At 40.2% G+C, this 26,744-nt stretch overlaps 1 protein-coding gene across 4 annotated transcripts in view; it reads right to left on the bottom strand.

Moving 5' to 3' along the window:
- The window catches only part of NDRG3 (NDRG family member 3), a 70,908-nt gene that overhangs the window by 25,610 nt on the left and 18,554 nt on the right, over positions 1-26,744 (bottom strand). For 2 of the 4 annotated variants that reach the window (XM_006764513.2, XM_006764515.2), the window contains 7 exons: positions 23,496-23,531; positions 13,221-13,326; positions 11,181-11,301; positions 8,752-8,814; positions 7,514-7,574; positions 5,630-5,716; positions 2,376-2,432 (listed from right to left, as the gene is read on the bottom strand). In XM_006764513.2, coding sequence (XP_006764576.1) covers positions 2,376-2,432; positions 5,630-5,716; positions 7,514-7,574; positions 8,752-8,814; positions 11,181-11,301; positions 13,221-13,326; positions 23,496-23,531 — 531 coding nt within the window. The remainder of the gene's footprint in view (positions 1-2,375; positions 2,433-5,629; positions 5,717-7,513; positions 7,575-8,751; positions 8,815-11,180; positions 11,302-13,220; positions 13,327-23,495; positions 23,532-26,744) is intronic. The other 2 variants (XM_006764514.2, XM_006764516.2) reach the window with 1 other exon arrangement.

The raw sequence follows: 26,744 nt of genomic DNA, 5'->3' as shown, positions 1-26,744 counted from the left end.
CAGTCAACTGGTCGACCAGTCACTCTGACATGCACTGACCACTAGGGGGCAGATGCTCTGATTGGTAGGTTAGCTTGCTGCCAGGGATCGGGACTGAGCGTCGATTGGGACTGAGCGAGATGGGCTGGACATGCCCTGGAGCACTCCCATGGTGGTCCCTCCTCGGCCCTGATTGTGCACCAGTGGGGTCCCTTGGTCTGGCCTGCGCCCTCTCTCAATCTGGGACCCCTTGGGGGATGTCGGAGAGCCAGTTTCGGCTGGATCCCAGAGGCCAGGTGGAGGGACTCCACTGGTGCATGAATTTGTGCACTGGGCCTCTAGTAAGTATATAAGTCAATGAGATGTACTTATGATTTTTTCCCTTTATGTAAATTATACTTCAACTAGAAAGAAAGCGATATGGAGGCAAAGCCCAAAACAGCCAAAAGAATCCAAGAAGCAGGAAATAGAATGGATGGCAGATCCTTTGTAATAAACTCTGTAGAACTTCTCTACTCTAAAAGATACGTAAATTTGTAACTCTGATAAAATATAATCTAAGTAGCAGAAAGCCCAGCCGGTGTGGCACAGTGATTGAGTGTGAACCCATGCAGTCAGAGCACATGCCCAAGTTTCAGGCTTAATCTCCAGTACGGGGCATGCAGGAGGCAGTGATAGATTTTTCTATCTCTCTATTCCTCTTCCTTGCTCTCCCTCTAAAATCCATAAACACATATTTTAAAAAATAAAAAAATTATTAACTTTGGAGTTAATCTGACCTGGATTCAAACCACTTCTATCAGGATAATAGTGGCAAGTTATGTTCCTTCTCTGGCCTTCAGTTTCTCCACCTTAAAATAAATCTAATAGAACTATGTGAAAAATAACTGAGTTTGTACCTTAAAGTACTTATCAAAGTGCTTTACACATAATGAGTACTCAGTAATGCTAGTTTTCTCCCCATCTACCATTTTCCTTCCAACACAGAGACTACAGTTGAGAGTACATTACTCTTATTTTTTCTCATTTCCCCATTCCAGATACCTCAGTTTTCCAACCTTATTGCTCTTTATTCCCTCACTCCTTCCTAGGTCACTTGTGATACTGGGATTTATAATAAGAAACATATTATTGGTCTACATTCTGTCCCTGGCACAGAGCTCCTAAGCCCTAGGAATTTCAGAAGTAAAAAGAGCAAGTAATGTGTATTGTTATGTTAATAAAGTGACCAGGAAAGCCCCTAAATAATTTCTGGATGGGGGCTGGTTGCTAGGGAAACCAATCTAGTGAACTTTTAGTCTCACCCCCTGACCTATGGGGAGAGAGGTGGGGACTAGAGATCGAGCTCCATAGATAATGACAAATGATTTAGTCAATCACAACTGCAATGAAGCCTTCATAAAACCTTAAAAAGACAAGGTTCAAAGAGCTTCCAGGTTTGTGAACATGTGGAGGTTCTGAAAGAGTGGCGAGTTCTGAAGAAGGTATGGAATTTCCACTTACCATGCCCTATGCATTTCTTTCACCTGACTATAACTGAGTTATATATATCCTTTAAAAATAAACCAGTAACCAAGAAACTAAAATATTTCTCTGAGTTCTGTGAGCAGCCCTAACAAATTAATTGAACTCAAGGAGGGGTTGTTGGAGCCTATGACCTATAGCTGGTCCATCAAAAGCATGGGGGTCAACCTACACTTGTGTCTGGTGTCTGCAGTAGGGGTGAAGAGGGGCGGTAGTGCAGTCTTGCAGGACTGATGCCTTAAGCTGTGAGATCTGACGATATCTCCAGGCAGATAGTGTCATAATTAAGTTGAATTGCTGGTGGTGTAGAAAAAACACACACTGTAATTGCTGTCAGAATTATATTCTTCAATTCACTTCTCTCTCTGAAAGAGAACTGGGACCCCTCTCTCTGTTATTCATGTAATTTCCTCTGGAGACTTCAGTTTCCTCACCAGTAAAACATGGGAATTGAAAAAGACAACCTCTAAGGTTCTTTTAGCATTAACATTTCTAGGTTTCTTTTTTCTCTGAAATTTCTATTTCTGTGAAGCTTTTCCCAGACCTATTTATGGCTCTAAAGATGTTTGGTGAGGCACGTGATGTTGTCAAACATTTACAGATGGCATGCTGCTTACAGGGAACAAGTGTGTGGGAGGGTGAGAGGGCTGCCTTCACTCATCTCTCTCCAAATGCCAAGAGCCATGTGGCACTCACTGAGTTACCTTTTTCTTAAAACTGGACTTTCCTGGGTCACATGCATCTCACACTGCACTGGAAGTGTCACCACTAGGATCAGGTGAATTTTAAGCCACCCCTTCTTTCCTGAGATAAACCCCTTCTTCGCATGCAAGCCAATAAACATAGCTCTCCTACCTGGAATAGGCACTTACCTGCCCAAAGTGATGAGCCAAAATAATGTCCACAACATTGGTTGTCAAGCCTGAGATCTAAAAAGAAAAATCTGTGTCAAAGGTGTAAGTATATGAACAAATTTATCAAGCTGTCCACTTAAAATCGGTGTAATGTACTGTATATATATTATTCTCTAACAAACAAAACCACAACTCAGTGTCACATATTTTCTTTAAAATATGTTTTTGTTTTTTTTATTTTTAGAGAGAGAAAGAGGGAGAGGGAGAGAGAGATAGAAACATCAATGATGAGAAAAAATAATTGACCAGCTACCTCCTGTATGCCCCCTATTGGGGACTGAACGTGGAATCCGGGCATGTGCCCTGACTGGGAATCAAACCAGCAATCTCTTGGTTCCTGGGTTGATGCTCAACTACTGAGCCACACCAGCCAGGCTCACATATTTTTCATGAGATGGTGCTTTCAATACACATGAAAACAAGAAACAAGTCAGGAAAAAATCAAGTGTCTTCCAGAGTAATAATATAATCTTATTTGAAGTTAGCAGCTGGAAGAAATGGGGCCATAACTTCTTTGAAAACTTAAGACGAAGAAGTCACAGCTATTAGTTACTTCATTCCTGCCTGTACTTTTGTATTTACACTGGATTTATGGTTAATAAAAATCAACTTACAACCACTCTCAAGCCATCCAAGAGACAGAAACAAATTTCTTTCTTTCAGTTTTTGTTTGTCTTCATTTCAGGAAGTGAGAGGAAACTGTTATGTTTACTGAATGTTCTTGCACTTTCAACGTTTTTCTCCTAAATTTTTCCACTTCAAAACGATACTTATCCCTTATATCTGTCTGGTTGTTGTTGAGATTGTTTATATTTGTGAGGTCATTAGCATATCCTGTAGCTTCCTATCTCTAAAAGATATTAGATAGAATTCTATCTAGATAGCAAATACCTTCATTATTCAGATAGCTAACATGACAATGCACACATCTTTAGCACAGGCTAAACTATCTGGGTTCATTGAAGAGAGTGACTCATTCATTAATTTCAAATGTGCTCTAGCCGATTTGGCTCAGTGGATAGAGCATCAACTTGAAAGGTCCCAGGTTCAATTCCAGCCATGTACTGCTGGAATTGAGATTGCAGGTTGCAGGTTCCCTGGCCCTGGTCAGGAGGCAACCAATCAATGTGTCTCTCTCACATTGATGTTTCTCTCTGTCTCTCCCTCTCCCTTCCACTCTCTCTAAAAAATCATTGGAAAAATATCCTTGGGTGAGGATTAACAACAACGAGTGAAAATGTAAACTACAGATTGGGAGAAGAGATTTACATGCACCCAGCAAAGGATTCATATGTAGAATATGCAAGAAACTCTCATAGATCAATAGGAAAAAGATCAGCAGCCCAATTTAATAAAAAAAGAGAAGATTTGAAGAGTCACATCATAAAATGATATTCAAATGGCCAGTAAATTTTAAAAAAGGTGTTTGACATCATGGGCCCTTAGGGAAATACAAATTAAAACCCAGTTTTGCCCTGGCCACATGGTTCAGTTGGTTGGAGTGCCGTCCTGTACACCAAAAAGGTTGCGGGTTGGATTCCTGGTCAAGGCACATACCCAGGTTGCGTGTTCGATCTCTGGTTGAAGTGCATATGAGGGGCAACCCATCAATGTTTCTCTCTCACACTGATGTGTGTCTCTCTCTTTCAAATCAATAAGCATATTCTCAGGTTAGGATTAAAAAAGACAAAACTACCCCCCTCCCAAAAAAACAACAGTTTTATTTACCCATAAGCACAGCTTAAAATTTAATAGATGCTGCAATTAAAAACTGTTTAATAATGAAAGCTATTTTGCTTCTGGATATCATATAAGAACAAATAAATATTACAAATAAAACTGCCCATCTTTTATAAAAATTAAAAGGACTATCCTCAATATGCCAAGATTTCGGGTTCAATCCCTGTTCAGGGCACACACAGGAATCAACCAATGAATGCATATATACATGGAAAACCAAGTCAATGTTTTTCTCTCTCTCTCTCTCTGTGAAATCAATCAATAAGTTAATAAATAAATAAATAAACTATCAACTGTTGGGGAGTGTGTGGAATAATGAACTTTCATGCATTACTGATATGTAAATTGGCCAAATACTTTGGAACATTGGCAGTTATCTACTAAAACTAAACAGACAATTGCCCTATCACCCAGCAATTCCATTCCTAGATACAGATCCAAATGAAATGAATATGCATGAAAAAGGAGACATATGTAATACCCTTTGTAATACTTTAAGCAATAAAACAATTAAAAAAAAAAAGAAATGAATATGTATGTCCATGAAAGACAGATAAAAGAATGTGTACAGGAGCTTTATTCATAGTAACCACAAAACAATTCACACAACAGACTTCTAAACAACAATTAAAAAGAACTGCTACACACAATATAAATGAGACCAACAACAATGAATTTAAAAAACTAGATACAGCCCTAACCGGTTTGGCTCAGTGGATAGAGCGTCAGCCTGCGGACTCAAGGGTCCCAGGTTCAATTCCGGTCAACGGCATGTACCTTGGTGGCGGGTACATCCCCAGTAGGGGGTGTGTAGGAGACAGCTGATCGATGTTTCTAACTCTCTATCCCTCTCCCTTCCTCTCTGTAAAAAAAAAAATCAATAAAAATATATTTAAAAAAAATAAAAAACTAGATACAAAGGAATACATTATTTTATTATTATTATTATATGAAGTCTAAAAATAGATAAAGCCTGGCTGGCTGGTGTGGTTCAGTGGCTGAGCATCAGGAGGCAACCACAGGTTTGAGCCTGTGAACCAGGGGGGTCACAGTTCGATTCCTGGTCAAGGCACAGGCCTTGGTTGCAGGCTTGATCCCCAGTAGGGGTTGTGCAGGAGACAGCTGGTCAATGGTTCTCTCTCATCACTGATGTTTCTATCTCTCTCCCTCTCTGTTCCTCTCTGATATCAATAAAAATATGTTTAAAAAAAAGAATAGATAAAGCCAATCTATGGTGACAGAAGTCAGATTAACAGTTATTCTGGGAAAAGAGAGGAAACATTAAGAACAGAGCTGGAATTATTCTGCATACTGATTGGGTGTGATTACAAATGTAAATATTTATCAAGTTGTGTATTTAAAACTTCTTGCCCTTAACTGTATATCCCTCAATGAAAAAATAAAAATAAAACAGGTAAGTCATTTTGAGAAGGGACCAAGAAATAAGCCAACAGATACCATTTGGTGCTTACTTTGGAAGCTGCCCAGTCAATCCAGCCTTTAGCACAAGGGTCAACATTAATGAGCACAAGGCCTTCCACAAGCTCTGGATAATTGAGCTGAAAAAGACGACAAAGACAATAGTTTGAAAGTTCCACTCCTAGCATTCTTCCAAAAATAATGGAGCACGGTTAATTAATTTTTATTATGCCTTAATGCAGATTTGAAAGTAAGACTTCAGAGAGGTATAAGGGAGGCTATTCAGAAAAATAGCTCTTTAAATCTGGCTTAGCACCTGGAAAACCAGTTTCTTAAATTGCTGTCAAATAATCTTGCCCTGCAAGGATCTATGGGAGAGACATAGATTTCTACATCAGAAGAAGGCACTCGGTATCTCTGCAGTTGATTAGCTCATGGTAGGTCTTCCCTGCTGGGGGAAGTGCCCTTGGAACCACTGGGCATAAGGGGCTGATGAGGCTTAAACTCACTATTTCACATTCATATAAAGGGTGTCCCAAAATTCACGCAAGAAGTAATTTTGATAGAAAACACAGGTTTATAATTAAAAATTGTAAATTTTTTATTGATTCATAAAGTATACAGTTTAGGGTTATGTATGGAATAGCATATCGGGTAAATGGCCTCCACGGCTTTGCTGGCACATACGCACTCTTTTGTTGAAATTTTCCATGACCGAAATGCAGCTGCTCAGGCAATAACAGCAAGTGGTGCTCGCTATCGCGACATGATAATCCAGTTTTTTGTGCCTAAATTGCAAGATATGGATGTGGACGACATGTGGTTTCAACAAGACAGTGCCACATGCCATACAGCCCAAGAAACAATTCAATTACTACATGAGTCATTTCCTGGTCATGTAATTTCCCGTTTTGGTGATCAGAATTGGCCGCCCAGATCATGCAATTTAACGCCGTTGGACTTTTTTCTTCGGGGTTTTTTGAAGTCTAAGGTTTATGCCAACAAGCCCACGACCACCCACGCCTTGAAGGAGGAAATTGAGTGCTGTATCAACGAAATTCAGCCACATTTATGCACAACGGTCATGGAAAATTTCAACAAAAGAGTGTCTCTCTCATCGATGTTTCTAACTCTCTATCTCTCTCCCTTCCTCTCTGTAAAAAATCAATAAAATATATTTTTAAAAAATTTACAACTTTTAATTATAAACCTGTGTTTTCTATCAAAATTACTTCTTGCGTGAATTTTGGGACACCCTTTACCTTTATTCCCAATAAGGGCTTCTTAAGGTGTTTTTTTAAAACACGTGAATAGATGATATACCATCCCCAGAAGATTGTCCTCTCACCTAGGAGGCATGTGAAAAATGTTTCTTAAATAAAAATCAATAGGAACCTTTCTATGTGCACTCAAAACTCTCTAGCTTACTTTCCCTCCTCTGATTACACTGATTATGCACACTATAGAAAATTTGATAAACAGAAAAATTATAAAAAGCAGGAAACAAAATTTGATATTATTTTACCACACAACATCAATCCCTGTCAATATTTTGGTATATTTCCTTCTAGTCCTTTCCTATGCATATGACAAATTTTATGTGAATCTGTATTTTAATTTTAACATTTTAGTATATGTGAATCACATAATCACATAATTATAAGCTCTTCTTATAAAATTTTAATGGCTATACAAAATTCTATCATAAGTATTCCCTAAATATTACTTTTTGTTAATGATGTACTGCCCTCATTTGTGATCTTTCAGGTACTATAAACATGAAGCAAGGCTTTATACAAACTGTGTCTGGAGCTAACAAAAGTTACTTAAAAACTGACATAAGATGAGCAATAGTACCTGATCACTTAACACAGCAGTAAGAGCTGTGATCTAGGCACTGTCTCAAGGGTATTGAGACTAATCCTCCATGTACTTACTGCAAATTTGCTGAGGATGTAAGCTCCAGCTCCAACTCCAATCCCAATGATGCTTTTCACACTGAATCAAACACAGAAATATTGATAGGGTTAACTCACTTGAAAGTAGCATGACAAATGGAAAAGAATACAACTGGGTTCAAATCCTGGCTCTGATGCTTATCAGATATAGAATTTGGTCAAATTTCTTTACTTTCTGAGCCTCAGTTCTCCATCTATAAAACAAAGATATGACCATTTACTTCTAAGTTGATTTTAAGGGTTAAATGAAATGACTAAAATCTGGGTGGAAGTCATCCTTGACAGCTCACTTTCCTGTCACCTCCATGTCTAACCCATCAAGTCCAATAGAATCTACCTTCAAAGTATTTCCATCTGTGTCTCCCTCCCGACCCCCCCCGCCAATATTCAGTATCAAGCTTGATTGTTATAATAGTTTAACTAGTCTCTCTGCTTTTTCTTTCATTTCTTTCCAACCCATTTTCTCCACAGCCAGAGTAATCCTTTTTAAAAAAATGCAAACAGCATTATTGATGCTCAATTTACATATCTAGAGAGGTCATTTAAAAAGACCAAATTAGATTATCACTCTCCTGGTTAAAAGCTTTCAGTATTTTTTCTTTTGAATAAAATCCCAAATTCTTATCTGATCCGTGAGACCTATGTAATTTGGTCCTTGTCTATTTCTCAAATTTCACCACATGCCTTTCTCCCACTTGCTTACTTGGTCTAGGACTTTTGGACATAACAATCCTTCTGTCTGAACTCTTCTTGTCCTGGCTCTCTGTCTAGCCTCTAAGTATGAGGCTAGAATACCTTCTTAGAGAGGCATTCCCCAACTAGCCTTATCTATGTAGATCCTGATATTATTCTCTATCACAACACCCCCAGTGACTTCTACAGCTTTAGTTGTGATTATTTGTTTGCTTACTTTTTAATTATTTCCTCCACTAAGATGAAAGCACCACAAGGGTAGTGCCTATGCTGTTTTGCTCATCATCATATTCCCTAGGTCAGTCACATAGTAGAAAGTCCTTAAAAACTGTATGAGAGGTTCTGGCTGGGTGGCTCAGTTGTTTGGAGCATCATTCTGCGCACCAAAAAGTTGCCGGTTTAATCCCTGGTCGGTACATACAGGAAGCAACTGATCTCTCTCTCTCTCTCAAAGAAATCAATAAAAACATACCGTTGTGTGAAAATTAAAAAGAACACACAAAGCAGTGTGAGAATGAACCTACCTTAAGTGAGTAAGAACAGGAGGAAGCATTTCAGCTAGCTCATCCATTGTGGGGTACTGGTACCTGAAATCCAGAAGGATTAACTTCTAAATTAGAATGCACCCAAGTTTTCCAATTACAAGAACAGCTAGAAAAGTACAGGGTTCTTAGATAAATGCATTTCTTTTACCAAAGGCTCAAAGGCGGTGATGTAGAGTCTGGAAATGATTGTGGCATGCTATGCGATCCCTATGTTTGTCATGCTAAACAGAAGGTTAGAGAACCTACATGTTTCTATATCCTCAAGAGCAGTCTCTTGGATCAGAGGAAGCCATTTTGGAAAAGAACAGGCAATATGGCTCTCTCTCAGGGTATTTCCAAATCTCTAACAATCACTTCAATTGGGGTTCAGGTTCAGTATACTTCCAACAGTAAGAATCAATTCAAGAAGTAGCTCTTGGTCTGCTGCTTATTTCTAGGCAGCTAAAAACAAAAGTAAACAAAGCTTTACTGGGCCTAAGCATAGTCACAAATCGTGGACTCCTCATTATGAATGCTGTTGGTTTCACTTAGGCATAGGACAAGGTTCCTTTATTGCCTTCAAATTTGGTTCATGGTGTGAACCAATGGATTCTTAAATGATCAAGTATGCCCAGGAATGGATTCAGACTAGGAATCTAAGAAAAGTAGGGAGCACCTAGAGATTACAGAAGCAAGGATCCTCCGCTTGAAATACAAACCAGCGATTTCAACCAGTGTGCCCCAAGAATTTTTAAAACATGTAATACCTGACTATTTAGTCAATGGCACTGACCTCGTTTCCCTTTGATTGTCAAATAAAAAATTACAACAGCCAACACAATAATGGCCATCTATTGTGACTAAATCAAAATTATACCTATTTTGCCCTAGCCGGTTTGGCTCAGTAGACAGAGGGTCGACCTGCGGACTAAAGGGTCTCAGGTTTGATTCCGGTCAAGGACACATGCTCAGGTTGTGGGTTCGATCCCCAGTGGGGAGTGTGCAGGAGGCAGCCAATCAATGATTCTCTCTCTTCATTGATGTTTCTATCTCTCTTCCTACCTCTCTGAAATTAATAAAAATATATTTTAAAAAATTATACATATTTTTGGTAAGATCAGTAAAAATGTATGTTTTTTGGTGTGCTGCAGAATTTTAGTAATTAGTTTATATGTGCCATGAGATTAAAAAGGTTGAAAATAGCTGCTTTAAGTGAGGAAGTGCTTTTTAGCCATTTGTACACAAAGTAAAAAAAAAAGGAGTGGGATCCAAGTCTTACTGGATATGAACTGGTCATTGGCCAATTTGTGTTTGAGAAACAGAATAGCTTAGACATAGTCAATAGCATGTATTCTGGAGCTGGACTGCCTGGGTTAAATCCCTGCCCTGCTGTTTATTTGTTATAGAATCTCAGCCAAGTTACTTACTATCTCTAGGCCTTAGTTTCCTCACTTGTAAAATGTGAGTAATAGTAAACCTAACCCAAAGTGTTGTAAAATGACTTAAGTGTGAAGTAAAGCATTGTCAGGAATACCGTTTAAGTACTACATAAGCGTTAGCCATTATTTGTCTGCAATGGTCAGTTTCACTGGCAAAGGCAGCTCTGGAGATGAGTAAAGGGAGGGGGAAAGAATTAGCTTTCCACAGCTTGTGCTTTCACTCCTCCTCCCAAGGTCTTCTCCATAATCATACTGTGCAGGGAAGAGTTAGAGAGACTCTGGCTCTGCCACACAAAGCAGGTTTAGGATGAGGCTGAGAGCTCCAAGTCCAGTAAAAATGCACCTCTACCTGATAGGGCAGATTCTCAGAATAAATGGCTATACAGATATTCGAATTCCTGTCACCAGACTGGGAGGTAGAGTGGGGAATACTCTTCGGAAGCTCAGAGGGATCTGAGTTTGGGCCTAGGTAGTTGCGGAGGAACACAAAATGAAAGATTTTAAATAGATGGAAAGGAACAGATAAAAGACAGTGAGAAATGGGCGTTCCAGACACTTCTGCCTACCAATTACAGGAAGACAGGTTCCCATCTTGAAAAGCCATTCCTGGATATGGAAAAACATGCAGTTTTCTTCAACATATTATATATAACAGTCCTCCCAGAGCAAGGAGAGGAAATATGAGAATAGTTGGTTGATAAGTATAACCTGTGGACTGTGCTAAAATCAGCTGGGAAGGGCCCTGTCCAGTGTGGCTCAGATGTTTGGGCTCTGAGCCGTACACCAAAAGGATGCGGGTTTGATCCCCAGTTGGGGCATACGGGATGCAACTCATCAATGTTTCTCTCTCACATTGATGTTTCTCTCTCTCTCAAAAATCAACAAAAAATACATCCACATCCTCAAGTGAGGATTTAAAAATCCAGCTGGAATGCAGTCATTTGTTTTTCTGAGTGCATGTCTTCCAAAAGATCTTGCTCATGGCCTTACCCCGTTGGGAAAGAGGGTGCACCTTCCTGTTGGCCTGGGGCATCCACATGACAGACAGCAAAGTGCTGAGTGATCTCTTGCATGTCTTCAAAGTTAAAGAACGCATTGAAGCAGGATTTATCTGCCAGAGTAAAAATGCTCATAAGTAACAGGCTTTCCATTTGTCCCCAACTTCCACTACTGATCACAAAATTACGTATCATCATCCCCTTAAACTGCCTTTTAATCACTGACCTACCAAAAGGTGTCTGAACAATCTGTCTGATTCAAGCTGCCCTAAAAACTAAATACCAGATATCTCAATGACTTGAAAATAATTAATTCTCAATACTTCACAATGTCTACAAAGTGGAAACCAAACCTGGTGCTGCACAAGATAATCTTATACCCATAGCGCTATCATTTTCATGTGCCTTATTCTTCAATCTTACATAGAAACAGTAATATAGTCCAAGAACTTGGCTAGAGTGAGTATCTTGGGCTGCTTACATTCATCATATGGGAGACTGTGAGCATTCATCTTGAAAAAGGTTGGGGTGAAGGGCGGGGCTACTGCTTCAATTGCCAACCTGTTAGTATAATGATTAAATCACTTCTCTATAAAAACTCTAGCTCTAGCCCTAACCGGTTTGCCTCAGTGAATAGAGCGTCAGCCTGCGGACTGAAGGGTCCAAGGTTCAATTCTGGTCAAGGGGGCATGTACCTTGGTTGTGGGCACATCCCCAGTAGGGGGTGTGTAGGAAGCAGCTGATCGATGTTTCTCTCTCATCAATGTTTCTAACTCTCTATCCCTCTCCCTTCCTCTCTGCAAAAAATCAATAATATATATATATTTTTAAAACAAAAACAAAACAAAAAAAACTCTAGCTCTAGACTGTAGCCTTAAATGCAGACCACCTCTGAAAGCCAGAGAAACGAAAGAAAATATATAGAAAGACACTGTATGCCTGTGGCTGGAGCCAGAATCTTATACTACCATCTAGAAGAGTTCACTTAAAGTTACTGATGACAGGCCATAGCAAGAATACTTTTACTGTCCTAACCGGTTTGGCTCAGTGGATAGAGCGTTGGCCTGAGGACTGACACGCCCCAGGTTCGATTCCGCGCGCGGGCTTGTGCCTGGGTTGCGGGCACATCCCCAGTGAGAGATGTGCAGGAGGCAGCTGATCAATGTTTCTCTCTCATCGATGTTTCTAACTCTCTATCTCTCTCCCTTCCTCTCTGTGAAAAATCAATAAAATATATTTTTTTAAAAAAAGAGAGTCCCAGGTTCGATTCCGGTCAAGGGCATGTATCTTGGTTGCGGGCATATCTCCAATAGGGGGTGTGCAGGAGGCAGCTGATCGATGTTTCTCTCTCATCGATGTTTCTACCTCTCTATCCCTCTCCCTTCCTCTCTGTAAAAAACCAATAAAATATATTAAAAAAAAAAACTGTTACCAATTCATTAAAGAGTTCACCACTAAGCTAAATTCAAACCCTAGACTTTCTAACTAGAAATATGAAAAAAACCCAAAAGAAGTATAGACCAAAAAAACCCCTGACTTCAGTTTTACTTTCTTTCTTTTTTTAAAAAAATATATTTTATTGATTTTTCACAGAGAGGAAGGGAGAGAGATAGAGAGTTAGAAACATCAATGAGAGAGAAACATCGATCAGCTGCCTCCTGCACATCTCCCACTGAGGATGTGCCCGCAACCCAGGTACATGCCCTTGACCAGAACCGAACCCGGGCCCCTTCAGTCCGCAGGCTGACGCTCTATCCACTGAGCCAAACTGGTTTTGGCCAGTTTTACTTTCTTAACCAGTTCATCATATAACCTTAGTTCTTTAGTAAATCTGACAGAGGTGAGATATAATTCCAGTATCCCCCAAGTGCATTCAATGGGGAACTTGAATCCTGCCATTAATGTGAAGAGGGAAGGTAAAGGCAGAGTGAAGAAAACTTATGTTCTAATACTAGGATCTCTTATGTATATATTTAATATACAAAGATTAAATATTATAATACAAAGGAAAGATATAAAATCAAATACATACGATTGAGGCCAATGTCATGATATGTCAGAATAACTGGTCTGTTTCCCTTCGGTAGGCCTCTTATAGTGACGTGGACCATACCATGAGGAGTTTCTATATCATGTTCCTGTAACAAGAGAATGTAAGGTCTCAGCAAAGGCAGAATGGACTTCCCAGGTTGCTGAAGTTTCACCATATATGATTCACAGCTATTTCCCACTAGCTGGGGCAAGACAAATCTCTGAACTATAAGCATACCAGAGAGATACTATATTATACAGAATATTCCTACTTTCTAGTTACTTTCAGATAAACATCAAATAAATAAATGAGAAAAATATATATCTTCTTATCCACAAAGCTTAGTTCCTTCAGTAGGAGAAATCAGGGATCTGTTGATAATATATTTGAAACTGGCTATGGAAAGGTGGTCAACAAGTTGAGTAAGGAGCCAGTACGACCTAAGGTAAGCAAAAGTAAGGACGCAGAAGATGTAAAGTTACTGGGTAAAAAGCCAGAGACTTTAGAACCTCTACTAGTAAATGTATGTTCAGCAACTGGTAAGCTCAGCAGACCTATGGGGTGTATGCCTAAATCTCTCCCCTTTCCTAGGAGCTGCCCTTCAGTGTCACCATGCATTACAGGAGTGGCTGTTGGCTGCCAGGTTTATAGACTGTAACCTTATGGCCACAACTAACTGGAGTCAGATGGGCATATGGTCCATGCTGGGTCAGCTTCCTTCCCTGAGAATTTGTAATTGGCACTAAGAGATTCCACCCCGGCTTGGTTTTTCTCTAGAAAGAGATGTAAACTTGAGAGGTAATATCAGGCATTTTCACTGCTCTAATTCCTGGTTCTAGCTTAATTTCAGAGACATCCCTGGACTGTCTCTGTTTAAGCTAGTTTGAATGGGCATATTCCCTGTACCCTAAAGGATCCTAACCAAAGCAATGAGTAAAGTTCAAGATTAGTCAGAGCAGAGCTGAGGAACTGAACAAAGCTGGAACAAAATGCAATCAGAGCTGCTAAGACCAGCACTAAGAGTGGTTGGGTGGGAAAAAAAGAGACTGTAGATAAGTTAACAAATTTACTCTAGTCTTCTTCAAAGTCTGTATCTTTCAAAAGTAAAAAATTATCATATTTAGCCTAGTAAAATTTTGCTGACAAAGTCATCCACACCTATCTCAGAAAGTCTTACAGTAGATAAGACAAGATTAACTCTGTCAATAAGAATCCCAACAAAGGCAAAGGGCTTCCAACTTAATTTTCTTTGTAATAATGAATCTCATCAGAGTGTTGGTTTCTTCTCTGATGTAGGGCACAGAACAATCTTAGGCTAAGTGATGAGCAATGTATCTCAAATCATAGGCCCCAGGCTAGAGCAGATATTTCTATCAAATCAAACCATGAGTGACTCAATAGGCCTGCTATTCTCTACTATTACTACCTCCTAGTCAAAGGATTGAAAAGGGGAAGAAATGAAGGAGAGAATCAGGTACTGTGCACTAACTGGCTATGAAATAAAATATAGGGTTTGAATGGAAGGAATACTATCTAATAAAGAGGTAATATGCAAATTGAACATCACTCCAACACACAAAATGGCCGCCCCCATGTGCACACAAGATGGCTGGCAGGGAGGGCAGCTGGGGGTGACCAGGCTGGCAAGGGAGGGCAAGTAGGGGTGACCAGGCCAGCAGGGGAGCAGTTAGGCATTGATCAGGCTGGCAGGCAGGTGGTTGGGAGCCAGCAGTCCTGGATTGTGAGAGGGATCCCAGATTGGAGAGGGTGCAGGCTGGGCTGAGGAACACACACCACTACCGTGCATGAATTTCATGCACTGGGCCTCCAGTAAAAGATAAATTCCTGTTACTGTATAAGCATTTCTCTTGTAGTCATGTCAGACTTATTGAGGAACTCCCTCCACCACAATCAGGCTCATTCATTAAACAACAATTTATTGAACTCCTACTTCCAGAAGGACTGAGCTCTGGGGATAAAACAGTGAATAAGAGAGACAGGGTCTCTGGTCTCATAGAGAGATTATGTTCTAGCAGGGAGGCAGACAATAAACACACAAATCAACTGACCCATAATAATAGCTTGTGATAAATGCTATGAAAGAAATAAACAAGATGGTATGATAGAAAATTGAGAAGGAAGACATTAACTCTATTAGCAGTAAGGATAGTATAAACTAAATCACAGAAATGTGATTTCAGACACACCAGAACGGCAAAACTTTTAAAGTTAGATAATGCCAAGTGTTGGCCAACATGTAGAGAACTAAGTCTCATACACTGTTGGTGGGCCTGTAAACTGGACCAGCTACTCTGGTAAACAATTTAGTAATTTCTAGTAAATTTTAGAGGTGTCTACCCTGTAGCAGTTTTACTTTTAGGTATAATCTTAAAGAAATTCTCAAATATGGTCAGACATATACAGAAATATACATTGAAGCCTTATTAATAATGTAAAAAAAATTGAAAACAGCCTAAATATTCATCAATAGGGAAACTGAGAAATGAATTATGACATATTCATATAATAAAATACAGATAAAAATGAACTAGAACTATGAGCATTAATACATAGAGAAATCTTAAAAACACAATGCTGAATAGAAATGCAGAAAGTTATGTGTATAATATACCACAGATTTTTAAAAAAGAAGCACCAAATAGATTATATATTTAAAGTGTAAGAACTTGGAGGAGAAGGAATGGCACTAACATTAGGACTTGTTTCCTCCTGAGAGAGGATAGATTTTAAAAGGGAACCCAAGGAAGCTTTGCTCTGTCATTTTATTTTTTGAGAGAAAGAAAGAATAAAGAGGGAGAGCGATGCAGGCCCCTGCCAGATGGGTGACACTACAGGAGAAACCAAATTGAAGAGAATGTGCAACAATTTGTCATTCTGACAATCTGGTTGCTGGAGACTTCCTTCCGTCATATCTTCCTTCAATAGAGTCTTGTTTAAATATTCTCATTTGGCTTCAGCTGTACTACTGAGACCGGAGGGGAAAACCGGTTTACACTTTGGCCCTGAGGTTAGCAGACCTCCTGAGGCCAGGTAATTGATGGGGATAGTGTGTGTGTGTGTGTGTGTGTGTAGGGGGGCAGTGAGGGAGGGTGTGGAATGGGATGGGGGATAGTGAGCTGTGAAGGAAGTTCAGAAGAATGATGAAAAGGGAGATATAACAGATGGGTGAAAAGTAGGTGAGGGAATGGGGCAAAGTAACTACTTTTTCATCATTTGATAATCTAGATGAAATTCAGAGTTAAAATTGACTAACAAAACTTTAACTTTTTAGGGAGACTTCAGCTCCTACCTCCCATAATATACCCTCAAACTGTGTAATGACCAAAGTATCAAAGGGCCAAGAGTGCTTGAGCAATTCATATAGTTTCTCTTCATTTCAAAGTTTGTGAATGTAAATGGTATTAGAACAAAGAATATAAAAAGGAGATACTCACCTCCCTACAGACTTCTATTTGTAGCCTTTGTGGCCTTGTGAGTGAAGAGTTTGAAGTCTCCATCTAAAGATGAGTGTGTAGAGACCCTGGCTACAGAGCCGACTCAATAGGCAGGCCATATAGAGGTGAAGCTGCCAACACCTTTCCACTTTAGTCATATCATGTGTTACACAGGCTGTTTCTGCAGTTCCCTCACCCTGCACCCTAGTATTCTACAGGGTATGACTACACAATGAGTCTGTGCTCAAGGGCATAGCTCAGGTAGCATCTAATAGGCTCTGGTCATAGAGCTTTTCCAGTATTCTCTGATGATTTACTATTTCCAAGGTTATGTACTTGACCCTTTATTCTCCAGGCTTATAAAACAACCTGAAATCACATTGGTCCCCAACACACTTCTCCATCCTAGACTGTCTTCCTCTTAATCAAAGATGTAGTTTAAGAGTCTTTTTAAAGAATTTAAACATTTAGGATATTACCATTATTGAATAATAATTAACTTTCACTTTTTTTCTGAGTCATCTTCCTTTAGCTAAATGCGCTATCACCAGAACTATACAATCTGACTTATCATATCTCTCTGAACTCAGTTAAATTTTGATCACTTTGTGCCTGTTAGTACTTCTTCCTCTCTCTGGCCAGTCTGAAAGAGGTTAGGTAAACTTGTATGACAACATACTCCTGGAAATGTCAACGTTTTTATTAGTATGAAATTTTCTTCTGCATCTAGTAAGCAGTTACTAGTTGAGCCTTTGGTATAGTTTTTATTATTATATAGGAATTTTTGATGTAATACTCCCACCATTACCTTACCTCTGTGTAGTGGTATAAAGTTCATTTGCTCATTTAATACCCTAGTAAAAGAACTGGCCTTCACAATTACTTAGTCAGCCTTCTACTTATCAGAACACATTTTTCTTTTTAAAGTTCTACATTAAATTTTCTCTGACTCTATCCTCAGTTTTCTCCCCTCTTACTCTTATATCTTTCAGACTAGTTCAATCAACACCCATTCAGACATCTTTTATTTTTCAAATACCCATACTCTCAACCTCATAAATCATTCTCTTCATCTGGAAGCTTCTCTTGCAATATGTCAACATAAAATATATCTTTTCCTCCTTCAAAGCCAACTCTAATACCTTTTTCACATAGCCTTTGATGACAATATGAAGAAAAAGAGTGAATGACGATTTAACCCTCACACAATAGCCCAGAACACCTTCAGAACATGGACTCTCTAGCAAAGTGCAGGTGGAAGGGGTCCAGGTATGTGCATGTGACCCCCTCCCCGCCCATGACCTGACCCATCTAAGCCAATACGTCTTCCCTGGCCTTTTCCCTAGAATTATAGGTAAAGATCTTCTCTTCCCAGTAAGGTTGCTAAGCTAGATAAATGTGAGTTTGAGGCAGATGGCAGCTATCAAGCCCATGATGAAACAGAACTTGTCAGAGAAATAAATCCTCTAGTGACAGGAGAAAAGGGAACTGAGATTGGGAGTGGTGATTATTAAAAAAATAAACTCATTTTTTTCTATAAAATTCTTTTTTCCCCTCCAATTGAGAATAAAGTCACATATGTCCTTAAAATTTAATAATCAACCTTTCTCTCACTCCCCCAAAACCAACAAAAGGTGGAGGGCATCTCAAGGGTAGGAACTATAAACAGAGGCCATTATGAAAGGAAAACTGCAGAGCAGAAGTAGGGGTAGGTCAGTAATAATTCCAGTTTTCCTGCGGGTGTGTGGGGCATACAAAAGGAAGCAGTGGCCAATAAGTGGACCGGGACCACATTTGCATCCTTCAAGGCCAGGGGAGGAGCATGTAACTACTGATCAAAATCTGTAACAGATTGCAGCAGACGGCTGAATCCCAGCTGTCTCCAAACTCCTCTTTTCTATGGAAAGAATGTTCGGGATATTTATTTCACTTAATCTTATTTTTGTAACAATCCCATTCAACAAGTAATTGGGAAGAGTTTAAAACTGTTTAAAACCCTTTAGAAGAGGCCGGTCACATACATTTGAATTATGGTACTAAAAACCACTTCTCACACTTGGGTTCTATAAATCAGTCCTCTAAAGAGCTATGGTATTTTTAAAAAATTATTTTCTTATCTATTGGGCTATCTCCTTTTTTAAAAAATACACTTTTATTGATTTCAGAGAGAGGAAAGGTGAGGGAGAGAGATAGAAACATCAATAATGAGAGAGAGCCCTAACCAGTTTGGCTCAGTGGATAGAGTGTTGGCCTGCAGACTGAAGGGTCCCAGGTTCGATTCCAGTCAAAGGCATATACCTTGGTTGCGGGCACATCCCCAGCGGGGAGTGTGCAGGAGGCAGCTGATCGATGTTTCTCTCTCGTCGATGTTTCTAACTCTCCGAGAGAGAATCATTGACTGGCTGCCTCCTGCATGCCCCCTTCTGGGGATCAAGCCGGCAACCTGGGCATGTGCCCTTGACTGGAATGGAACCTGGGACCCTTCAGTCCACAGGCCAATAAGGAGCTACTATATTTTTTAAAATATGTTTTAAAATTGATTTTAGAGAGAGAAGAAGGGAGAGGAAGAGAGAAACATCCGTCAGTTGCCTCCCTGGGCATGTGGCCCGACCCAGAATCGAACCAGCAACCTTTCAGTACACCGGATGACACTCAACCAACTCAGTCACACCAGCCAAGGCTAAAGAGCTACTGCATTTAAACAGCTAGCCATTGGCCTGCCTGGATTATCCTAGGAGCAAGAACTCCATTCTCTTCTATGAGAATGATATATCCTGGCAGACAGCAGCTTTTCACTCTCCATTAATATTTATTGAGTAAACCTCTGGTGGAAGTGGAAGGCAATTTGACAAGGTATGCCAAGGGCCTTAAATATGCTCATTCCAAAAATTAATCTAAGGAAATAACTCAAAGTGTGGATAAAATTTATGCACTAAAATGTTCAGTGAAGATATCATAAGCAATCTAATTCCAAAAATAATGAAATACTTATGTCATGGCATAGCTATATGATTAAATAACAGGTAGCCATTAGAAATTTTTATGAATTTAAAACTATGGAAATGAGATTGTGTTCTATTACTAACTCAGAGAAGGGGATACAAAATTGTATATCCAGTATAACCAACTAAAGAAATTAAAAAATTAATTATTTTAATATTACATATACACATATATTTCAACACTATATTAACAGGGTTGTTCCTGAGTTATAGAATTATGAATTTTTCCCCAACTACTTTCTAATTCTTATTCTCTGCTTTCCCAATATTCAACTATGAGCATGTACTCTTTTGATAAGCAGAATGAAAAAGTAAAAACTGGAAAGAACTATAACAGAATATGGTTATCTCTAGGTAATAGGATAATAGGTAATCTTTATTTTTATACTTTTTTGAATTTTCTAAATTTGTTTCTGATCATACACAGGATAAGTGTTATTTTCTTTAAAGCAATATCATATACACAGAAGCAACAGCATTTGTTTCAGCTCTAATTCCAAGCTTTTAAACAGTCTCACAAGGAGAAGAGAATTAAGCAACAATGAAGTAGATAAACGGACACTAAGCCTGCTGATTCATTGTTCCAAATGGCAATAGGCTCATTTCTCTTTTCTCATCAATTCTAAGCATGTCACCTCTAATCACCCATTCCTTCATTACTGTAATACACAAATATAACTGCTGTTTGCCTCAGAGAAGCTATAGAGCAATGAAACACTTGGGACAATCGAAGAACCAAGAGAAACGGTACACTTTTAATTACATTTTCAGTTATTGAAAAGACACACACAAACAAAGACCTAGTTGATTAGTAAGGAAAATTCGGTTCAGACTGAAGTTATGAGCTTAATTGATGATGCCACGATAACTTCCTGGGATATCATCAAAGATTCCTTTAAGATTTTTGAGGCAAGACAGATCAGAAGAAGCCCATAGTTATGCTAATAGACAACACCAATGCCAAGGTTGAATGCCTTTCCATTTAGTGACAATGCCAGCTTTATAGACTTGTTCTGCTTTGTCTCTTAAACACCCAATGGTTTCTGAGAAGCCTTCAGGCAAATTAGGCACTCTAGACTTCCCACATCACAGTTCCCAACTCCTAGGCCTTCCTTTAATCAGCCTGTTGCTAGACTCCTGACCTAGCTGCCACCAGTCTCCAGAACCTCACATAATCCTTTAACAAAGAGACAGATGAGAATGGTGGTAGGAGAACATTCCTGAGTTCTGGAAGGAGGAAAAGAGCCTATGTTTTTTTCTTTTTTAAAACACAAAGAAGCTGTACGATAAAACACCAGTGACACACACTTGCCACCATTCCATTTGTATCAGAAATGAATTAAAAGTTGCATTTCATAAGGCCAGAACATGTTACTAAAGTTTCACCCAAAATATCAAGATCTTTTTAAGACTTAATATTAAAAAGTGATTTATATTTATATTTCTAAAACTCAATTTCATTTATATCTAAGTATATGTATGCATTAAAAAATCCTAAAGGCTATATTCTAAAATATTAACACCGGTAAAAAAACAAGTGATATTTATTTATTTACTTTTTGGTATTTTTAAAATCTATTTTGCAATGAGCTGTAAGTTTTTATATTCCAATGTTCTTTTTTGGGGAGGGGATATCCAATTTGATGAAAATAAATGCTTCCACGCTTTTTGGCAGGAGTTTACAAATACTATTTCGGGAATTCCTCACCTTGAATTTTACTGTCCCTCTTTCAAATGATTTCCTTCTGCCGAAACCGGTTTGGCTCAGTGGATAGAGCGTCGGCCTGCGGACTGAAGGGTCCCAGGTTCGATTCCGGTCAAGGGCATGTACCTGGGTTGCGGGCACATCCCCAGTAGGAGATGTGCAGGAGGCAGCTGATCGATGTCTCTCTCTCATCGATGTTTCTGATTCTCTATCTCTCTCCCTTCCTCTCTGTAAAAAATCAATAAAATATATTAAAAAAAATGATTTCCTTCTAGGTAAATTATATAAAATATTAACAGCAATCAAGTTCAACAGGTTCAATCTAGGATCCAAACCATAGATGAAATTAGGTAAAATTAAAAACACTAAACCCAAACCTGACTGCTACCATCTATTAAAAAATAATATGACTTCTTGTTTTTTTTAAATATTTTATTGATTTTTTACAGAGAGGAAGAGAGAGGGATAGAGAGGTAGAAACATCAATGAGAGAGAAACATTGATCAGCTGCCTCCTGCACACCTCCTACTGGGGATGTGCCCGCAACCAAGGTACATGCGCTTGACCGGAATCGAACCTGGGACCTTTCAGTCCGCAGGCCGACGCTCTATCCCCTGAGCCAAACCTGTTAGGGCGACTTCTTGTTTTTGAGTAAAGGAATATAGCAAATGATTTCCTACCAGTACTAGGTTGATTACATTGTATATATAAAGTAACAAATAGTCACACTAGGATTCAGAAATCTATAACAACACAATGAGCACACTGCCCCTTACAAAGTGAGTCTCATGTATCCTGCCAAGGAACCTCAGCTTTCCATACCATTCAACTCCTTATAACATCTCAGCTTTGGACATTTCCAGGTGGGAAAGAACAGGCAATGGATTCAGGAAGAATGGGGTTTTTCAACCCCAACTTACTACCTTGTACCCAGCTCAACCATTAAGCCACACGACCCATGAACCAGGAGGTCATGGTTCCATTCCCAGTAAGGGCCCATGCCTGGGTTTTAGGATCCATCCCCAGGAGGAGGCAACCGATCCATGTTTCTCTCTCATCATTGATGTTTCTCTCTTTCTCCCCCTCTCCCTTCTTCTCATTGAAATCAATAAAAACATATTTAAGCACACACACACACACACACACACACACCTTGTGATATTGTTCCAAGAACTGGAGGTGACATATTTAATATCTATAATACCTATAAATTATGATATAACTGGTTTGCCTATGAGATAAATATTAGTCCTTCCTTTTGATGCTAATGCTATAGATTCCACTACAGTTTACATAAAATGAATATCTGAAAATAACTATTTGCCTTTGGGTATATGGGTTGGTGAAATCCTGCAAGCAAGGAAGTTGGTTTCCCAACACCTTCCTTTTCTGCCTAGTACCCTGTGAGTCTACTTCACGCTGCTTCTAACAGCCACTGCTCTGACACCATCCCCAAAACAGGAGCCGGACTGCATGGGCTTATAAGATTCCCATTTCCATGTACTCATTCCTTCCTCCCATTTCTTTCAGGGCCAGTCAATAGACAAAGTAGACAAATCAAGAGTTGCTGGTTCATTTTATTAATTTTTAAATTGGCAATAGAGTTACAGGGGGAAAAACTAACCAAACAAAAAAATAGACTAGGAAGAGAACAGTATCATTTAAGAAAATACTAATGAGTCAGGTTGAATTTTGTATTTCTAAATATAAAGCTAACAGAAACCTACATTTTGTATTAATAACACTTGTCTTTTTTTTTAGGAAAAGATTTTGTTAAGTTTCCCCTCCAAACTACCCTTCCCCCATCTTTTCTGCAGTGAGGTGACAACCCTCCATTTGACACCTGTGACTGGGGTTTCCAGTATCATTTGATGAAAAGAGATCTTAATCACACAGACACAGTAACCTACAACCATAAAAACAGGCCCTGGCAGGCAAGTTTTGAATATAATAGCAAATTATTTTAAATAAGTTTGATGTAATAACTAAAAGAACACGAAGGAGCTGTGACTGCTATGAAGAGAGATCCACTTCTACACGACCACCAGCACAGGGAGGGAAGCACGGCAGAAAACCTGTACACAGACCTCCTTGGTGCTTGTACAGTCCTTACCTGACAGTCAAAGTCCTGGAAGTTTCGTGTACCATTCTGTCAACAGAAGGCAGAAAACACAGTCAGTTTCCCCATGTGGCTTCCCCAAATGTGCAGCAAATTCAGTTCACAGTGAAAGCAGTGCATGTGTAGTGTACTGGCTGCCATAAACTAAAATGGTTCTTCTCATAAAAAGTCTTCAGAGGCAGGATGGGTTCCTAACATGTGTTAGTTAGTAAAAGTTGAGTTTTTAGAGGTGAGATTATACCTTGGTGGATTTCCTAAAAATCTATCCTATATAATAAAAGGGTAATATGCAAATTGACCCTAATGGCAGAATAACTGGTCACTATGACGAACACTGACCACCAGGGGGCAGACGCTCAATGCAGGAGCTGTCCCCTAGTGGTCAGTGCACTCCCACTGGGGGAGCTTCGCTCAGCCACAAGCCGGGCTGACAGCTGCGAATGCAGTGGTGGTGGCAGGAGCCTCTCCTGCCTCCTCGGCAGCACTATGGATGTCTGACTGCGGCTTAGGCTCACTCCCCGGGGAGCAGGCTTAAGCCACAGTCAGACATCCCCTGAGGGCTCCCGGGCTGCCAGAGGGAGGTCTGACTGCCAGCTTAGATCTGATTCCCCAGGGAGCGGGCCTCAGCCTGCAGGTGTACATCCCCCAAGGGGTCCTGGACTGTGAGAGCGTGCAGGTCGGGCTGAGGGACCCCCCTGAGTGCACAAATTTTCATGCACCGGGCCTCTAGTATACATATAAAAGCCTAATATACAAATAGACCGAACTGTGGAACTGAACAACCGGTCACTATAACGTGCACTGACCACCAGGGGGCATGCACAGAACATGGCAGGCATCAGCAGCGGGCGGTAGAGTGTGGAACATGGTAGGCGTTGGCCGTGGAGGGATGGTAGAGCAGGTGAGCAGGGGTGCCAGACCAAGGCGGGGTGCCAGTCGCTGTCATAAGGGCGAACATCTGGTGTTTACTGAAAATTCTTTGCTCCCACGTGCTGCGATCCCGCCCAGCATTCACACCTGCCGCTGGTGCTGGCCCCACTTGCACCCGCTGCCAGAGCTGGAGCCACCACTCACACCTGCTGCCGGCGCCAGGCCCCAATTGCTCGGCGCTGTCAGCAGGTGCAAGTATGGCTGCCAGCCCCATTGCCCCTCAGGGTTTCTCCACCTCCTCCTGCTCCTGAGGGCAATCGGGGCAGCAGCCGCCGCTCGCACCTGCTGACAACACTGGTCCCACTTGTACCCGCTGCTGGTGCAGGCCCCAATTGCTCCACACCATCAGCAGGTGCAAGTGGGGCCGGTGCCATCAGCACATGGGAGCAGCAGTGGTGGCAGGAGCAGGGCTATAGGCAGATAGGGGACAGGGGGCCTTGGAGGGAGGGGCCGGGTGTGGAAGGTGGGCTGAGACCTGCCCCTGTGCCCACCGCAGCCTCGCGGCCCACAGTTCCTTTCAAGGTGCACAAATTCGTGCACTGGGCCCCTAGTATAAAAGAAAGCAGCCTGCTTTCCCAGTAAAGCTTGTGACTTCTTGCTTCTCTATCTAAGAAGAGCAGTGAGAACTTGTAGGAAGAGGGTAAGACATGGATCAGAGTCTGACAGCAAACTTATAACACATCAAGGAACACCTGGGAGGAAAGGAGTTCCTGAGAGGAATAAGGAAGGCAGTAGTGCCTAGAACCAGGAATTAAAGAAAGGATTAAGGAGAGAACAAAGATATAGATGGATTGGAAATGGAAGACTTGAAATTGAATGAGGAAGAAAGTGTCACTGGAGGAAAGAAAAACAAAACAGGATTCCTAATACACTGACCTATCTGTTGCATTCTATAAAACTGCTGATAGGAAAAAGGACACCTCACTGAATCATTTAAAAAGCAAAACATAGTCAAAAGACCGAAGGAGAATTCACCAACCTTCTAAAAAGAGATTATATCACAGTAATGTTTGATTTAAAAAGAAAGTCAATGGGAATGACTCAGAGGCATTTTTGTAGCATTTTAAATGCCAGAGTCCAAGAGCATGACATAAGAGTATAAAAATGATAATGAGTGATGTGTTTGGGAGGAAAAAAAACCCTTCTGGTTTGATTTTTCATAAAGTAAAGTCCTGAAAGAAACCTCTTTTTATTTAGAAACTATGTTATCAAAAAATATATATTCTGCCTACCATGGTCTCCCGAAGGTGTGGAGCTACTAATAAGCACCTTCCCAAAAGCTGCCCCTTCAGAGATCTAGACAGCTGGTCACTAAACAGTCCCATCACTCCTTTAGATCCTCTTAGCCCTGGCCAAAAAGGCTCAGTTGGTTGGGCACAGTCACACACACCAGAAGGTTGCTAGTTCAATTCCCGGCCAATCGATTTTGCATTCTCACATCAGTATTTCTCTCCCTCCCTCTCTCCCTCTCCCTTCTTCTCTCTCTAAAAATCAATAAAAAAAATATTTTGCCCAGCTGATTGAGCATTGACCCAGAAACCAAGAGGTAACTGGTTCAATTCACAGTCAGGGCACATGCCTGGGTTGTGTGCTTGATCCTTAGTAGGGGCAGTGCATGAGGCAGCTGATCAATGATGTTTCTCTCTCATGGATGTTTCTATCTCTCTATCCTTCTCCCTTCCTCTCTCTCCAAAAATTAATAAAAACATTAAAAAATATATTTTAAAAAAACAAATAAAATGGTCAATTAAAAAAACAAAAGAAGATCCTCTCAGAAACAATTCTGTATCCCACTGCTGGCAGGACAAAACAGAGATCTTAAAAACACAGCCCAGTATGGTATAAAAAACCCCAAAGAAACAAACTGTCCTCCAGATAAGAGGAACTAATACATTAAAGCAGCACTATCCAATATGGTAGTCACTGGTAACATGTGACAATTAAATTTAAATGTTACAGTTTCTCAGTCACATTTGCCACATTTCAAGTGCTCAGCAGATACACATGGCTAGTGGCAACTGTATTATTGGACAGCAAAGATAAAAAAATTTTTCATGATTGCAGAAACTTCTGGACAGTACTGATTTAGACAGAGAAAGCTTTTGCAGGAATAAGGCTATGGATGAACAGACCTTAGTTCTCTAAAGGTGGCAGTAAAATCACAATAGGTTACCAGTCAGAGAGACTGCAGATAATACCGAGAACTGGAAAGGGTGGTGGAGACAGCTGGTCTGAAGTATTATTCCTGGCATGAAACCAAGTTCACAAAATAAAGTCTGATGCTCTCAGAGCTTGGAGAGACAACAAAGATAC

Source organism: Myotis davidii, unplaced genomic scaffold, assembly GCF_000327345.1.
Source record: "Myotis davidii unplaced genomic scaffold, ASM32734v1 scaffold38, whole genome shotgun sequence".
In the NCBI taxonomy this organism is placed as follows: Eukaryota; Metazoa; Chordata; class Mammalia; order Chiroptera; family Vespertilionidae; genus Myotis; species Myotis davidii.
The sequence above is the reverse complement of the archived record's forward strand: the minus strand, read 5'-3'. Positions and strand labels throughout refer to the sequence as shown.